Raw genomic sequence first — 18,147 nt, forward strand, 5'->3', positions numbered from 1 at the left:
CGTCCTCCTGGTCCTGGAAACAGCGAGGAGGAGGAGCTGGAGAGCGTGAAAGAAGAACTTCTGGGTTAGCAAATATCTGCTTCTCTGCCGGTGATGCCACCTTCCCAGAGAGCGAATGCTGGGACTCCCTTTGGGTCTGATGGTGGGTTAGAAGCTGTGTCTGGGTTTGGCTCCATGACGGCCAGCATGCTGCAGTCTGAGCATCACCATAGAACATGAGCCCAGTCCAGGCGCTGAGCCGGCACACCAAATGGTTTATAAGGCATGAAACCAAAGCTAGCAGAACTCTGAAATGCTAAAATCTGCTACTGAGCAACCGGAGGATATTCCTGCCGGGTCGATGTTCCCCAGCAGACGGACCAACATTCAGCAGAACTCACCTCAACGTGGGTTCTGCCCAGAGAAATCAGAACCAGCTGGAGAACTTCCTGAGACTTTAGATATTAGGCGACAATTATTCCAGTGCTGAATTATGATTTATGATAAAAACACGTTTTTTCTTTAAATATCTGACTCCTCGATAATAATCAGAGCCATGATGCTTTATGTGGGATGACTGACGCTCTGAAATTTACTGAATAAAGCATAAGATTCATTTCTCTTCATGTTGCCGTCTAAAGTTTTTACCAAATCCTGGGGAGCAGTTTTCCCAGCATGCTCAGATGAGATCAGGACAGGATTGAAGGATCCATCAGATCAGGACAGACGCTCTAAGCTAGCAGCAGATTGTCGTCCGTTCACCTCGGCGAGCTCTTCGTCGATATGATGTTTGTGCATTCTGAGTTAGCCGCATGAGCCGCGTCTCGTAGTGTAAACTCTGATATCGACGTGCTCTCTGCCTCTGGGGTCCTTTATTGACTGAACTCTGCTATTTCTGATGCAGCGCAGAGACGTTCAGGTTTCACCGTGACTGAGCTCCAAAGCTCTGCTGCAAGTTTTGCTTCATCCTTTGCAGCTGCTCAGCGCTTTTAAACCTTTGATTGGACAAAACATCTGGGAGAATGAGTGATTCTCATGTTGCACAAAGACAACTTACAAAAGAGATGAACCCAGTCATCTTTTGATTTTTGGATCTTTAAATCCAGAGTTGACGTGCAGAAAACCAGGAGAACTCGGCACATTCATCTGCCTCTGCCACCAGTTCTGCCCGGTCATCTGGATTCATGATGGAGACACGGGAATCAGACAAACTGTTCCTTCATCATTCCCAGAAACACAATCAGCAGCTGCTATAACTACGGGCTGTTGCTGGAAACCTGTGAAATAGTCTCCATGTGGGCCTGCAGCAGCATCATGGCGGACCAGAGGGCCCTGCAGAGGATGGTGAGGGGAGCAGAGAAGGCCATTACTGCCACCTACAGTTTCAGAGCCGCTCCAGGAACATGAGGCTCCTCAGATCCTCGCCTTCAGCTCTTTGAACTGCTGCTGTTATCATTAATCATATTTCTCTTTTTAGGTTTTATGCATTCTGAGCGTTTCGTGCCTTTGTCAAAGTTTTCACACCACTCTGAAGAGTGAAATGCTGCCTTGTATTGTTCTTGATGGAAGTAGATGACCATGTGTTGATTTGCATCAAATTTCAGAAATAACAAAACAACCCAGGATAATTTCAGGTATAATCTGTTATGGAGCAACAACAGAGGTTTTCTAATTTTCACAAAGCTGAGCCATCTGCACAGCGGTGATAAGAAATCCCTTAAAGGCTCAAACTGGGCAGAGGATCAATCGGTAGAAACTACTGGGTTACAACAGCATCAGTGAAGGCATTTAGAGCAGCCAGATGACAGTACTATGAATAAATATGTAATCTGGAAACATTGGGGCAGATTAAGAGAGGTCATGTTTAACTAAAAATACATGCGTCTGAAAACAGAGCCCTGAGGTACACCATGATGGAGCGCTGCCAATTAAAACCCATCATCACTTTACTGTAAGACAGAATTTTATGTTTGGACCCACATGACGTTTGTTTCAAGGTTTGGGGTTTATTTTTAGATTAAATTAAACCATGACAGAACCTACAAGTCATTTATGCCAAAATGATGTATGATGGCAACTAGCAATGAGTGAAAAACAGAAACATCTCCACCTCTATTTGCCTTTAGGTCCCAGTCGATTTAAGCTGCAGTGGGGAGTTTGGAGAAAATGGTGGACTTAGCCTGAAAATGTGAACAAGCACACCTTCCACATCCTTCCAGGGGTGAGCACAGCTAACCAAAAAGTTAGCTTCACAAACTCATACTCTGCAAAGGAAAATATTAACTTCACAACCATTAAACTGATGATAAATGAGGAAATTTCAGGAAGCTAACACTAACAGCTAGCCGCTAACAGCTAGCCGCTAACTGCTAGCCGCTTCAAACAAAAGATGCTGCATGCACACATGGAGCATGACGGACGTGAGCAGCGCTGCATGTTTGAGGGGACATGTGTTTTACTTCAGGATAAATGACTTTTAACTTTAACTTTTTCACATCAGTGGAAGCTTATGAGAAGAATTTTCTCTCCCTCTGTGCCCAGATTGCAGTATTTAGGAAAAAAAACATGCCACTGTTGCTAGTTCTTGCAAAACAAACCAGCTCTATTACCGCTACCCTGTAAACAGTAAATGGGGAAGCACAAAGTTGCTGATCATAAGCGCACCTGGCAACACTGCTGGAAGCCCGGAACACAGTACTGAGCATTTCTGGAGGTCCCGTTTCCCTTCTGTCATCATTATTTAACAAATATTAAATAAATCCTGACTCTTTGGGTTTACTTAGTCTTGTAAGGTAAATATTGTTACATTTAAGCATAAATAAAAATCAGTTTCATCACTACGGTAGAAACATACTTTCCCATCCTAGACATTCTGGTTAAATGTACCTCATGATTTCTTGTTAGGCAGTAAACTGGCCGGAGTTTGGTGCCAATAATCCAGGCAGCAACCACCTCATGTGGTACCAGTAACGAACCCAGAAAGCTCGGTGACACTGCTAATTAAAGCGCTATTAAACCCGTGGATACCGGCGTCTCTGTTGATGGTAGCCGACATTATTATGAACACATCACAACTAGAAGAAAGATGAGCAGAAAACAGAAGAGCTGTTAACGATGATTTGCTGAGCCGTGACTGCTGCTATGGAGTGTGTGTGGAAGTCTGAATATTGCCGTACTTACAGGTACAGCGCATGCTAACAACCAATCAGAGCCAGCCAGTCCTCCTGGCTGGCTCTGATTGGTTGGTTCTGACCGGGAGCGGTGGGTTTCTGCAGATGGCAGCAGGACCACTGGGAGGCGCCAGAGGAACTGGACTCATTTCACACAATATATGTCTTATATTTTACTGTCAGAACATAGTGACAATTTTAACAATTATATAAAAAATACATTTATACAAACTTTACCTACTGCAGCTTTAACTAGAATACATTTTGTTATTAAGGAAACATTTCTCACAGCTGCATTATGTTAGATTTCACAACCTGCAGCGAACACAGCCACATCAAATCTCAGTTCATCTGCTGAGAACAAAAGGAAACATTCATTATTTTAACTCAGGAAAGCTCTTCTGCTGCTCTTTAGTTCCTGGTAGTGTGTTTGAAAATCATCGCTGCCACATTTCTGATGCCTCTCCACGCGTCCTTTATGGGCCCTTCACTTATCCCCGGCTGCTGCTTAAGCCTTGAAATTGGATAATAGCAAACTCCACGTCCAGTAAACAAGTTTAATGACGGTTTTTAATTAAGTGTGCAGAGCAGAATTACACCGTTAATTCACATTAATTCACTATTAGGTAACAGCGGGTCGTTTCTTTATGGGTACCCAGACCTTCTGAGGAGATTGTTGCTCAGATTTCAGAGAAAAAATCAGTTTCCTGTTCTTTAGTTAAGGAGTAATACTCTTTATTGTCTGTATCAAGCACATAGCAGAAATTCCCCGAGTAGATGTTTTCTGGTGTTTGAGGCTCCAAAGAAAAAGGCAGAAATATGAATCATGCAGAGAAGTCGGCGCACTCTGGGGCAAAATAAATGTGACTTGGCTTATTTTTAGCTGCTTGGAAGCTGAGTTCTGATGAAAACGTTAAACAATGTCAAACAAAACGGCTCTGAGCGTTCTTTTGTTGCGCAGCTTGGACGCGATGGAAACCAGATTGAAAAAGCTTCTGTGTAATTATTGCACACAGGAGAATCAATAGGAAAGGACAGGCATTATAATCAGAAAGTATTTGCACGTGGGAGCAGCGTTCTCACCTTGTAAGCCGCTGCCTGGCAGCTGCTGTGACCTTTTAAGCCGTTTATGTCTCTGCATAGATATTGGCATTAGCAGCCTGACGCCTAAATGAAAAGTGCTCCGTAAGCCAACACCTTAGAGGTGAATCATATCATGCTGGATTAGCCTCACCTTAATTTATCGGTGCCGGCTTTGAATCTGGAGACTCTGGCCATCAACAGGGGCATGCAGACGGCGTCCAGCCAGCGCTTCTCATACTTTGGTTGGTTAGCTGAGGGCGAGGGGGGGGATGGAGCCTGTGTGGAATACAGAAACAATGCAATCAGCTCCATGTCCACCTGATCACTGATGATGTGGTCTGCATGGAGACCTGCAAGCAGCTGTGAGCCGGGGACACTCTGCACATGTTCTAACCCTAAAACATCAGCTGCTTTCCTTAAAATGATTTAATGCGTAACGTCACACTAACATCATAACCAGCGTTTAGCTTCAGCGCCCTGAAGGAAGCGTCCAAAACACGTTGGTCCCCCGCAGAGCAGCAGATTTAAAGGATGTGATCTGCAACAGCTTAAAGTTGGTTCATTGTTTTAATAGCAAAGATGGAAACAACAGAAAAAAATGCCTGAATTTAAATAACAGCTCAGACAGCAATGATTTCACTTATTAGAATAAAAGCTGCTGAGCTTAAAGCAGAGCCTGTCAGTGAGACCATCTATTAATATCCAGCCCAACATTACCATTAAAACACACACACATATATATAAATCACAAACATAAGAGACTTCTTCATTAAAACTGATATTTAAGGCGTTAGGATTCAGAAAGCTGTGAACTTGTTCATCAGAACCAAAGTTATCAGTCAGCTCTGCTGGCAGCCACAGCGTCAGAATCCCGACCCAAATGTCAGCGTTCAGAACCAGAGCGGGCCTCTTGCTGCTTGTTCTCCCGTGCATGCCAGCGCTCTCTCTGGGTACTCTGGGACTGGTGCATGGTGGGTTCTGTGGGGGTGTAACTGTGTCTGTACGGACCAGCATGCTGTCAGCCGCTGGGGGAAAGCAGCTGCTGTGACCCTGCAGGGATAAGAGGAGCCGACACCGGCTGGGGGGGGGGGGCAAAGAGCAGGTCTCCATGTGACGCTGGTGGAGCGATTTATTTCTAAAAGTTTAAGTTTGCTGCCAATTTTTTTGCTGTTCCTAGTTTATAATAAATCAAACTTTTGGACCCTGGTGGCACATCATACCCTCCCCCCAGGGGCGGTTCTAGACAGGGGCCAACAGGAGCCCGTGCCCCTGTAGAACTGGTCCTGGCCCCTGTTATGGCCCCTGTACTAAAGACATAACATTAAATACACTTCTAATAATTACTTGCAATGTCAAAGAAACCATAACTGGTTGGTCACTTTGACCAATTTTATTTTTTACCTATACAGCTTTACTCTAAGAAGGATATAAAACTTAAGATGTTTCACGTTTAGCTTTAGCTGTATTGAGCTGGGACCAAAGTTTTCAACTGCTAGATCAGGGGTCTGAAATCTGCAGTTCCAGAGCCACAAGTGGCTCACCTAATATTATTACACAGTTAAATATTGCCATTTTATTGTTTAATTTTTTTGTTCTGTGCCCCTGTGAAAAAACACTGGCCCCACCTTGGCCCCCCTGGTACATTTGGTCTAGAACCGCCACTGCCTCCACACCTGTAACTTATGTTGGCAGATGTTCTCGTTAACTAAATTATTTAGACTCATCTCTGGTCTGACCAAATTATGACCTAAATCTGACCTGTTTTAGTTTTAGTTTGGACAAATGAAATGGTTGCAGTGTTTCATCCACATGGGGTTCCAGAGTTATTTAGTTGTTTTGTGGGTCTAAATAGATGTTCTTTGTTTTACTTTGCTCCTAACTCATCCTGCTGTTGATGTTATTTCTAAGCCTTTGGGTTCATGTTAGCGTGCAGATTAAAGCCTCCTCACATGTGAGTGCGGTTATGCCGCCTCTCAGAGAAGTGGCTGAGTGAGATCAGTGATGTATGCAGGAGGTGTGACCCGATCCCAGCCAGCGGCGCCTCGGCAGGATTTGCTTTCAGCTTTGCTTCATGGAAGCAGTCAGACTGAGCCGGACCCAGCAGCCCAGGTATGAAAAACGCCTCCAGGTGTGATGCTTTGCTGCTTTTCTCTTCCTCTATATAATTGGAAATTGGATTCCTGGGTAGCGTTGGAGCTCCGGTTGGTGCGGCAGGCAGAGGAGGAGCCGGGAGCAGAAACAGAGAAACACAGAAACAAACATCTGAACACAAAGGTTAGCACGTAAGCATGGCAACGAGAGAACAATGAAGATCTGCGGTTTGAACATTTTCAGTTCATGATTCAGTCAAAGGCTGATCAGCTTTAAATGAGGCTAAAATGCATAAAGCAACCAGACTGACTGCTTCCATGAACCATCAGTCCCACAAATGATTCACTGAGTCTGAAGCAGGAAGGACTCCATGCAACGACAACAAGGAGATTTCCTAAACCTTTAAAGGACAAACCTGCAAAATAAAAGTTTACTAATGATTACTTTGGAAAGCTCAGGTCCAATAGAACCAAACATCTGATAAAACTACAGACAAAAGCTCATATTTACAGTTTCAGCAGAGAATCCTCCTGGACTCAGAGCAGAACCCTGCAGGACTCTTTCTGGGCCTGGCGGTTCCCCTCAGAGACCTTTATGCCTCCACATCTGGACCCAGAGGGACAGTTCTGCTCATCTGGGCCCACAACCTAAACAGGCTGATCGGGTTCTGGCTCAGTCGGGTCTGGAGCTCAGCTGTGGGGAATGCTGGACCTACATGGACCAGATCAGCCGTGTGGGAACTGTTCCCTCATTCCTTCATCTGAAAAGACTTCAGCTGCACCAAAGTACCGACCCGGCAGAACCCAAACCAGTCCAGAACCAGAACTAGCAATAAAAATCCGGTTTTAAAGCAGAAACCAGTGAACACAGTCAGGATCAGAGCTGCTCAACATTCAGAGAGGAACACCATAAACCCGGAAGGTTCTGGCTGAATGATTCGCCGGTCCGCTAACGCTCAGTCTGCTTCATCAGCGCCGATTTATTCCTTCCCTTGTATCGTCCACAGCTCAGCGGCAGCGTTTAAAGACACGTTACGAGGCAGTAAAGATGAAAATGTGGTCGTTGCTCTTTACACGTTTATTCCTCCCTGTCTGTGTGGCACAGAGAGACGCTGCTGTCTGGTTCCTCAGGAGGTCTGGGCCGTCGCTCCAGGACTCGCTGCCTTTCACGCCGCCGTCCTGCAGCCAACCAGGCAGTGAAGCAGACCTTGGGAGGGGGGGGGTGCAGGTTTACAGGCCTCAGGCTAAACTGAAAAGCAACAATTTGTTTGGTTTGAAAAGATTTTTCAGAGTTTCCATCCGAAGTGTGGAAAGGTGTTGGAGGAGGATGTTTTATAATCAGGCTACAGAATAAAAGTTATTTCTAAACGGAAATAACTTTCTGCTAGATTGCATCAGGAAGGATTGTTTTATAATGTTAAAACTGTAATAAAAGGCAAAAATATCATAAAACAGAGCAAAACTAAACTCCTCCTATAGAGGCTCTGACAGAATCCACTTTAACATTCATCGTCTAACAACTTAGAGCAGCTTCCAGGACGGAGATGCAGTGGTTGGGACATGTCCCTCAGCGTGTCCCTTAACCAGGCCCTAAAGCTCGCAGCGTTACCGCCGTCTCTTTGGCTGCAACACACCAACCCTGCAGCGACGCTGCCGCCAGACGCAGCAGACTCTGATCTAAAGCCGGATCGAAACTCATCAAGGGTTCATGGTGGAGCAGCTTGGACACAAAGCTGAGATGTAATCAGTCTAATTGCAAAGAGAAACAGAATAGAGAGGTAAAGTCCTTCCCAGACGCCGTTCTGTGCAGCAGATGAGAGGAAAGGGTTTAAACAGCTTTGTGACACCTTCTACATTCCCAGAAACGGTGAGGGTTCATCTTCCCAGCACTGATAAAAGCAGGAAACCTCAGACATGAGCAGAGAGCGCTGCTTGTTTACCGCCGTGGGCCAGAACTTCACATCCAGACTGTGAAACATTTCATTCAGGCCTTAAATTCACACTGAAGGCTTGATAACGCCTCCTGAGCGGCGCCGCGTCAGGACGCACCTATCCTTCCTGAGGCACATCACGCTGACAAAGGTTCTGCTAACTGCACGTTTCCCCACATTCAAATGCAAATCATGCCCCTGTGCTAATGAAGAACAGATGCGTTACACGTTATCTAATGAGTTACGCATCAGACGAGCCAACATCAAACAGCAAATCACTCCTGCTGCAAAAGATAATCTGCCAGCATTAAAGCCCCAAACTGCAGAATAATCTGCTGTAGTCTTATTATCATTAAGGGCAGAGAGGAGGGAGGAGAGTCAGGATCCATGACAGGAGAACCAACCCCGCCGAGCTCAGAGCGATTCAGCGGAGCGGCCGACTGGCTGGAAGGGGGGGGTGCAAAGTGAGGCCAGCATGTCAGACCTGTGGGTCAGACCCAGAACCAAGCAGCAGTTCTGCAGAAATCCTCCTCCTTTGGCCTCATTACGTCAAGCAGAACTAAATGTTTGTTACCTCTGGAGGAGGCCTGAGAAAGTGGGAGGTGAAGCAGGAAGTGGAGACCATCAGGCTGTCAGAGGGGATTACAGCGACAGCAGCTGCCTTCACATGCAGGCGCCGCTCCCTCAGAGGTGATCTGAGCCCAGAAGAATTATCTGAGAGCCAAGAGACACAGCTCTGAATGCTACAGAGCTCTGAATGCTACAGAGCTCTGAATGCTACAGAGCTCTGAATGCTACAGAGCTCTGAATGCTAATGCCCAGGAGGAGGCGCTCACGGCGAGGCGTTCAGGGCTCCTGTTGCTGAGCTCCACCCGAGCAGCAGCTCTGCCCTGAGGTCAGCGCTCAGGAAACCAGCTTCTGGTAAAGGTTCAGCTCTGGTAGCCCAGTCCAGAGTCCAGAGTCCAGGGTCCCCCTCCCTGATCCTCCAGACTCTCAGACCCTGAAATCTGAAAGGACTCTGGACCACTGAGCACCGGCCCGGTTCTGAGGCCCAGTAAGACGGTTCTGGTGTCTCTGGCTTGGCAGCAGCTTTTCCTTCCACTAAACTTCCCAGTGACGGGCTTGGCCGCAGTTCTGTGTAAGCAGAGATTTCCTCAGTAATAATCCTGTTAACAACATTTCTTTAATAAAAGCCTTTTTTAATCTGATGTTATGTTTCACTTTCTGAGAAACTGGATTCTGAGTTTATGTCAGAATCATCAAAGAAGCTCAAAACACGGATGTAATGAATTCCTGCAGTTATTTCACCTTTTAATCGCTGAAATAAAAACTTTTTGATGACATTCTAACTGATGAAATGCAAACTCTGAGCAGGAAAACGTCTCTCAGTTAAAACAGCGTCTGTGGAGCAGATTCAGCCAGAATGAGCAGCAGATGTGAGAATCAGCGTCACCAGGAGAGCGACGGCCTTACAGGCGGTAACCAGAGCGCCGACAGTCAAACACCAGGTCAGGTCAGCTATAAGTGAGTCAGCAGACATTTAATAGGCTCATAATTCTGGTCTGCAGGAGTTAAAAGCATCACATCTCTCATTAAAACAGCATTTCTGGCCTCTGGTGCTGAAATGCTCCCAGCAACAGGAATTAAAGCAGAAAACTTACGAATAACTGAGGATGCTTAAATGCATTTGTTCCAGATTAACATCTGAATTCCTTCATTTATAAAGGATTCACAGTCCCCAGTGTGTAGGTGTTGAGGAGCGTAAAGCCACAGGAAGACTGAAGGAATTAGACTGATGGTCATGGGGGGGGGGGGGGGGGGGGTCCACATCTCTCAGCTGAACTCTTCTCCTTTGACTTCCAGCGCTGAGCTGCTGCAGACTATAATCTTAACCCCTGACAGAAAGCATCGTCTCTGCTGTCAGGGAGGAGGAAGCACTATAACCCCCCCCCCCCCGGCCTTAAAGGGACAGGAGCGGCTCTTCCTCCTCCAGCGTTTCTCACATTGAGGAGAACGTGGAGAATCTGCTCAGGAACTCAAATCAAATGCGGTATTTCCCAATAATGCTGCTAAAATGCTGCAGTGAACACAACGGGACATTTTTAGGATTTCTCAGATTTATTCCCTTCCTGCAGTGAAGGCGCTGATGTCCACCACAGCCTTGGTCCTGCCTGCTGCCAGCCGCCTCCTAAAATACCCAGAAACGGCCGTGAGGACCAAGGAGCCGCGGGCTTTGGGCCGGCGCTGCTAAACACAAAGTAGCTGCTCTGCTTAAAGGAAAGGATTCTAAGAGTCTTTAAATGAGTCAGAGAGACAGAAGAGAGGCTAGAAATGACCCAGATAACCCAACCAAGCCTCCTAGAGGAACCCTTTGGTAACTAAGCCCAGGTGAAGCATGACTGAGACGTCTGAGCACAGAACCACCTCAGGTCAGAACCAAGAACACTGCTGACATGTCCAGGTTCTGGACAGAGAGGACAGAACCAGGCTGAAAGAGACAGAACCAGGCTGGACTTCCAGCACCTAGAAACCTGCTGAGGCTCATTCCACAGACACCAGCCGTCTGAACCAGGAAACTAATCACTCCAAGCAACAGACTAACGACCCGTATGAGGGACGGGCGGCTCGCCTATTAGGGCCGAGACACCAAACCGACGGACACAGACTCAGAAAATCAAGTATTTAGCAGAGAACACGCGTCAGAGAAGGAGGCGCTCTGAGGAGGATGGACCTCCGTCTGCTGGGAAGCTGCAGGTTGTCCACCACGAGCCTCCAGGACGGACCAAGGCTCCTGGTTAGGTGTGGGAGGGAAATACGCATCAACCTGACCTCTTCCTGTACGCAGCCATCAACCAATGTTTGAAGAAATCAGAATGAGATGAAGAATATTTCATTTCCCCTTTGGGATTAATCCAGTGTTTTGGAAATGTTCCTACTGTCAGCAGGTATTTGTTAGTCTGATTCGCCTCTTTGGTTTTATTCCTCTGACCGACTCACAATTGTTCATCTTTAGTTCGCCAACTTCCAAAATGCAGATTCATCTCTTTTAGCAGAAAAATGTGCATAAACAGTCCTAATCCATCAGTTCCCATGCCAACCGCTGACCAACAGCAAGTTTAGGTTCGTCTCGTTACAGAACGCCCAATAAATTATTTACAGCTCAAAGAATCTTCTTCTTCTTTGTGGGGCAAACTGCTCTGGCACCAGCGGCCTTTGAACCTCTTGTCTCAAGGCTTCCTGCAATTAAAGTCAGACAATTAAAGAACTAGAACCCAGCACTGCCCCAAAAATAACAGCAAAACAAGTCGTTGTGCCAAGAACAAAGGAGCTGCCTAATGTAACGGGGTTTATTAGTCTGATGCAACAAATCTCATCTGAGACGACCCAAACGGCTCAGGAGCAGCTTTAGATTCTGCTTAATTACATTTAAACGCTAGAAACGGCCTGAGTCGGCTGAAGTTTTACTTCTTTGTATCTGCAGCTCAGAGACGCTGAGAACAAACGGGGAGACCTGCAGAGCGAGGGATGTTCTGCTGTTCTAGGGCCGGTTTATGGATGGAAACACCTTCAAGGTGTGAGAGCAGCAGAGAGAGCAGAGCTGCAGCTGCTGGCAGGAACACCGCCGTGGCTCTGAGCTTCATCTAAACACTGATGCTGGAGGGAAATACGACGCTGACAGAAAGAAGCATGAAGGAGAAGATCCTCAGCAGACTCAGGTCTGGACTTTGACTAGGCCAGGAGTCTGATACCTGCAGCCACATGTGGCTCTTCAGGCCCTCCATAGTGACTCGTTTAGATTAAAGGCTGCTTTTTACTCTCCATAAATTAGCAACATTACATCCAAAACCATTTTTTAAATTCTTTTTCTGTGTCTCTGCTCTGTCTTCTCTATCATAGAAAGTACTCCTGGGTCAACGTGAGCTAACATGAAGCTGACATGAAGCTGACATGGTGAGGTAGAAACAGCCTAAAGCCCACAGAGCTCAGGACCAGAGATTTAAACACTCTGATCAACAGCAACGACTGCAGCGACTGATCTAAGAGCACTAAAACAAATGTTCCAGAGTCTGTAGACTAAAGTACATCAGTAGAACCCTGAGAGGTGTTCTCTCTGTTCTGTGAAGAGCTTTGGATCCAGACTGGAACGCTGTCCTCTGAACATGGAGACGACCTTCTCTGAGTCTTTAGGAACCAATGGAACTAAACCAGTGTGTCCAAGGTGTGTGCTGATGTTTAGAAGTTCCCCTGGTGGAACACAGCGAGAACCAAGACACACTAAGAAGGTAAACCATCCCTCTGAACCGGCTGGACACACCTGTTCTGGATGTAACCAGCGCCCCCTACAGGGCAGGAGGCAGCAGTGCAGGACGTGGAAATGGGGAAATGATCTGCTTCCATCTGGAACACAGCAATCATCTCTGCTGCACACGCTGCAATCAGCCAGCAGCTCTCCAGCATCAGGCAGCAGCCAGGAAGCACCAGGAAGCAGCCAGGAAACAGCCAGGCAGCAGCCAGGAAGCAGCCAGGCAGCAGCCAGGAAACAGCCAGGAAGCAGCCAGGAAGCAGCCAGGCAGTACGTGGCTCAGGAAGCAGCCAGGCAGCAGCCAGGAAACAGCCAGGCAGCAGCCAGGAAACAGCCAGGAAGCAGCCATGAAACAGCCAGGAAGCAGCCATGAAACAGCCAGGAAGCAGCCATGAAACAGCCAGGAAGCAGCCAGGAAGCAGCCATGAAACAGCCAGGAAGCAGCCAGGCAGCAGCCAGGAAGCAGCCAGGAAACAGCCAGGAAGCAGCCAGGAAGCAGCCAGGCAGTACGTGGCTCAGGAAGCAGCCAGGCAGCAGCCAGGAAACAGCCAGGCAGCAGCCAGGAAACAGCCAGGAAGCAGCCATGAAACAGCCAGGAAGCAGCCATGAAACAGCCAGGAAGCAGCCATGAAACAGCCAGGAAGCAGCCATGAAACAGCCAGGAAGCAGCCAGGAAGCAGCCAGGCAGCAGCCAGGAAGCAGCCAGGAAACAGCCAGGAAGCAGCCAGGAAGCAGTCAGGAAGCAGCCAGGAAGCAGCCATGAAACAGCCAGGAAGCAGCCATGAAACAGCCAGGAAGCAGCCAGGAAGCAGCCAGGAAGCAGCCAGGAAGCAGCCATGAAACAGCCAGGAAGCAGCCAGGAAGCAGCCAGGAAGCAGCCAGGCAGCAGCCAGGAAACAGCCAGGAAGCAGCCAGGAAGCAGCCAGGAAACAGCCAGGAAGCAGCCAGGCAGCATCAGGAAGCAGCCAGGAAGCAGCCAGGAAGCAGCCAGGAAACAGCCAGGAAGCAGCCAGGCAGCAGCCAGGAAGCAGCCAGGAAACAGCCAGGAAGCAGCCAGGCAGCAGCCAGGAAGCAACCATGAAACAGCCAGGAAGCAGCCAGGAAGCAGCCAGGAAGCATCAGGCAGCAGCCAGGAAGCAACCATGAAACAGCCAGGAAGCAGCCAGGAAACAGCCAGGAAACAGCCAGGAAGCAACCAGGAAACAGCCAGGAAGCAGCCAGGCAGCAGCCAGGAAGCAGCCAGGAAACAGCCAGGAAACAGCCAGGAAGCAGCCAGGAAGCAGCCAGGAAGCAGCCAGGAAGCAGCCAGGAAGCAGCCAGGAAGCAGCCAGGAAACAGCCAGGAAACAGCCAGGAAGCAGCCAGGAAGCAGCCAGGAAACAGCCAGGAAGCAGCCAGGCAGTATGCGGGCTCATGGAGCAGCCAGGAAGCAGCCAGGAAGCAGCCAGGCAGTACGTGTCTCATGGAGCAGCTGCCTCCAGGCCTGTGTGTTAATGTTTAATGCAGGAATGATGTGAAACTAACAAAGCTGCGTTTAGCTCAGGATTAGTCGCTGCCTGCAGGACTGTCTCCTCCCGGCGCTGTGCTCTGCCTTTGTTACAGATTACTCTGTTACTCTGCCTTTGTTACAGATTACTCTGTTACTCTGCCTTTAATAACGAGTCAAAGTGGATCTGTCCGAGTGCGGCGGCACCAAGAGAGCAGAGCCTCTCCTGCCGACCCGCTGGTCGGTCCAAACCCAGAACCTCTGTGCAGAACAACCAGATTATCCTGCAGCACAGAGAGCTGACTGCAAAGCTCTGGTTCCTCAGCGGGGTCTGCAGGAGCCGGAGGAAGAGCAATCATCATCCTCACGCTGCCTTTTAGGCAGAGATCATGTCTGACAGCGGCTGGTCAGCAGAACCAGAGAGGATGTTCTGCTGGTGAGCTGCAGCTTCAGCTCTGATCTCCTCATGAGCAGCAGAACATCTCCATGTTTCACAGCTACTGGAAGATCTGAGGGGAAATCAGGAAGATGAGCATCAGGAGCTTCTTACCGCGTTGGTTCCGTTCAGATGGAAGCCGCTGTCAAAGAGCGGAGAGGACACGCCCCCATGGTCCGGTCCAGGAGAACCTGGGGGGAACGATGACACCATGAAAACGTTCTGAAGAAGAAAACTGAGTTATCTGCTGATTCTTTACTGAGCCGCCCTGCTTTGGAGGCCAGAACCGTGATGAGCTGATCAGGTTCTGATCGGGTTCTACTCTGGTTCTGTGCAGGTTCTGATCTGGTTCTGCTCTGGTTCTGCTCAGGTTCTGCTCTGGTTCCGATCTAGTTCTGCGCAGGTTCTGATCAGGTTCTGATCTAGTTCTGATCAGGTTCTACTCTGGTTCTGTGCAGGTTCTGATCAGGTTCTACTCTGGTTCTGTGCAGGTTCTGATCTGGTTCTGCTCTGGTTCTGCTCAGGTTCTGATCTAGTTCTGGTCGGGTCAAGCTCCTTAGGAGAACCTCCTGAGCTTCCGTGCTTCACTTTCCCACAAAGAAAACTACAAATCCTGGAGGCAAACAGAACCCCAGCTCAGCACCAGCAGGCCCGGTTCATTTGCCCTGCAGCTAGTCACTGGACCGGTACCAGAGGAAGCCCAGGAGGAGCCGGGTTTGGACCGGTACCAGAGGAAGCCCGGGAGGAGCCGGGTTTGGACCGAGCTGTAGAGGATCCTGCTAAAACGGTTGCAGGTAAGTTAAAGGGACGCAGAGACTGAGCAGAACATCAGGAACGGACCCAGATCTGCCATGTTCTGTGGCGAATCAGAACCTAAGCTGCTTAGTTCCAACTCAGACTCACAGTTTTGGGTTCTTAATTATTACCGTGGAAACATTAATGCTAACTGTGAATTTATAGCTGATAACTGACGGAACCGACCCAAACAAATCTGTGCGCTGAGGTCCAGATGAAGATGGGAGACACCAGAACCAACACTGCAGACTGGAAGGCCGCTGTCTAAGCAAGCTGGACCTCCAGAACCACTCAGCAGAACCACTCAGCAGAACCACTCAGCAGAACCACAGGCGGACCTCCTCTGTTACGCTGCAGCGATGCAGGAGGTTATGCAAAAGGAGCCCAGACCCGGTTCTGAGAGCCGGTACTGATCAGAACCAGGAGGTGCAGTTCATGAGGAGTTCTGGATTTAAATATTTCTGCTAAAAAACACAGGAGGAGGAGGAGGAGGAGGAAGAGGAGGAGGAGGAGGAAGAGGATGAGCAGGAGGAGGAGGAAGAGGAAGAGGAGGAGGAGGAGGAAGAGGAAGAGGAGGAGGAAGAGGATGAGCAGGAGGAGGAGGAAGAGGAGGAGGAGGAGGAGGAAGAGGAAGAGCAGGAGGAGGAGGAGGAAGAGGAAGAGCAGGAGGAGGAGGAGGAAGAGGAAGAGCAGGAGGAGGAGGAGGAAGAGGAAGAGCAGGAGGAGGAGGAGGAGGAGGAGGAGGAAGAGGATGAGCAGGAGGAGGAGGAAGAGGAGGAGTTCTACCGTAAGCAGGTTCTGGTTCAGCCCGGCGGCTGGAGGACTCTCACCTAGAGGCAGCTTCAGGAAGGACGGGACTTCTCTCAGGTAACGAACGCTGATGGTGACCTCATCACCTGCGGTGCGCAGCAGGTGGACCTGGCAGCAGAGAGAGAGAGAGAGGGCGGTTCTGAGGGCGGTTCTGGTTCTGATAGCAGCGGTTCTGAAGGCCGCTCGGTCCACTGAGTGACGCCACATTTATCCTGCTAACAGGTGGACACCTGTTCAGCCTACAGGTAGAAACCCTTAATGAAGGGGAAGAATGCTGCAGCTCCCTGATTAAAGGGTTATGATGGTGAGGGGGCGGAGCCACAATCACACATTTCATTGGTTCTGGTATACTCACCACTTCCTTGTGCGTGCAGCGCTCTACGTTGATGCCGTTGACCTGCAGGAGGAGACGCAGAGCAGGAATCAGTCACACGTCGCTCCACCGGGTCTCAGCCCACCATAGTTCATACGTTTCTGGATCAGAACCACATCCACTGAAGAAGGCTCCTCCAGCCACAGCCACGGATGAGGAAACAGGAAATGACATCGGCCAATGAAACGCAGCCCCGCCCACCTGGAACCAGCCAGCAGCCCCTCAGACACGCAGAGACGTGCAGGGAGAGGACCGACCATGGAGAAAGCAGCAGAATGAACCCCAGACCAGGTCCAGTCTGTGGATTAGAGCCGGTTCTGGAGAGAGAACATCTGCTGCTTCATTCAGACCGAGCTCTGCTGTCACGTTGTCAACCCTAACAACCCTAACCTGAAAAACACCAACCAGTCACCTGATCAGGTGCACCTGCTCCACCAGAGAATCAGCCAATCACGTGGCAGCTCACATCACCACTGGGTTCTGCAGAACCTGGACCCATGAAGAGCTTCAGGGCTGCTCTGTGTTCCTCCTGCAGGGGAACCAGAACCTGAACTATCTACAGATCATCATTATCTAATCATTTAATAAGATTCTGTCACCTAATGAAATGATTTTCTCCGTTCCAGTCGGACCTTCTGGTTAGACGCTGACCTGAGCCCCTCCTGCTCTGCAGAGCTACAATGTTCTGCTGCGTTCCACTTCAGATACTGTGAATAGTTTTCTAATGCAGCAGCTCCATTCACAGGAAGTCCTAATATGAATATTAATATTGGTTCTTCCAGATAATCTCATGAAAAGCTGCAGCTTATGTACACTAATTCACCACGTTTCTATGTTGTTTTGCTCAAACTTCTCGTCTCCTCGGTCCGATCAGGCGGTCCAAATAAAAACATGGCTGAAGCGGAGGTGAGACCAGAAGCAGCCTCCATCCAGACAGGAAGTGAGGTACCGACCTGCAGCACGGCGTCGCCCACGAACAGCTTCCCCGTCTGATCGGCTGCAGGCATCAACAGTCAGAGGTTAATGGAAGCTGATAAATAACTCATTTCATGCTGTGATGTGGTGGAAACCACCGTCAGCGCGTGACGCCAGCAACCTGAGAGACAGACAGCGTCCTACAGAGGGACACGCACACGGGACGGCGTGAAATCTGAGGATAATGGCCACATAAAGGCATCTGCAGCGGACGTGACTGATGGAGGACAGGAGGACGGAAGGACAGGAGGACATTAGGACGGGAGGACGTGACCGATGGAGGATTGGAGGACAGGAGGACACGAGGACGGGAGGACACGAGGACGTGACTGAGGGACGACAGGAGGACGGGAGGACGGGAGGACAGGAGGACGTGACTGAGGGACGACAGGAGGACGGGAGGACAGGAGGACAGGAGGACGTGACTGATGGAGGACACGAGGACGGGAGGACGGAAGGACAGGAGGACGGGAGGACGGAAGGACAGGAGGACATTAGGACGGCAGGACGTGACCGATGGAGGACGGGAGGACGGGAGGACACGAGGACGGGAGGACAGGAGGACATGACTGAGGGACGACAGGAGGACTGGAGGACACGAGGACAGGAGGACGGGAGGACAGGAGGACGGAAGGACAGGAGGACATTAGGACGGGAGGACGGAGGACAGGAAGAGAGAGGACGGGAGGATGGGAGGACTAGAGGACAAAGGACGGG

General features: G+C 49.3%; 1 protein-coding gene across 4 annotated transcripts in view; it reads right to left on the reverse strand.

Annotated features, from left to right (window-relative positions):
- Positions 1-18,147, reverse strand: part of sntg2 (syntrophin, gamma 2) — a 75,589-nt gene that overhangs the window by 31,682 nt on the left and 25,760 nt on the right. For 3 of the 4 annotated variants that reach the window (XM_021308364.2, XM_021308363.2, XM_036150866.1), the window contains exons 5-9: positions 17,409-17,452; positions 16,438-16,479; positions 16,103-16,190; positions 14,592-14,668; positions 4,384-4,508 (exon numbers count right to left, since the gene is read on the reverse strand). In XM_021308364.2, coding sequence (XP_021164039.2) covers positions 4,384-4,508; positions 14,592-14,668; positions 16,103-16,190; positions 16,438-16,479; positions 17,409-17,452 — 376 coding nt within the window. The remainder of the gene's footprint in view (positions 1-4,383; positions 4,509-14,591; positions 14,669-16,102; positions 16,191-16,437; positions 16,480-17,408; positions 17,453-18,147) is intronic. The other variant, XM_036150867.1, reaches the window with a different exon arrangement.

This window comes from Fundulus heteroclitus, chromosome 19 (genome assembly GCF_011125445.2).
Source record: "Fundulus heteroclitus isolate FHET01 chromosome 19, MU-UCD_Fhet_4.1, whole genome shotgun sequence".
NCBI classification, from domain to species: Eukaryota; Metazoa; Chordata; class Actinopteri; order Cyprinodontiformes; family Fundulidae; genus Fundulus; species Fundulus heteroclitus.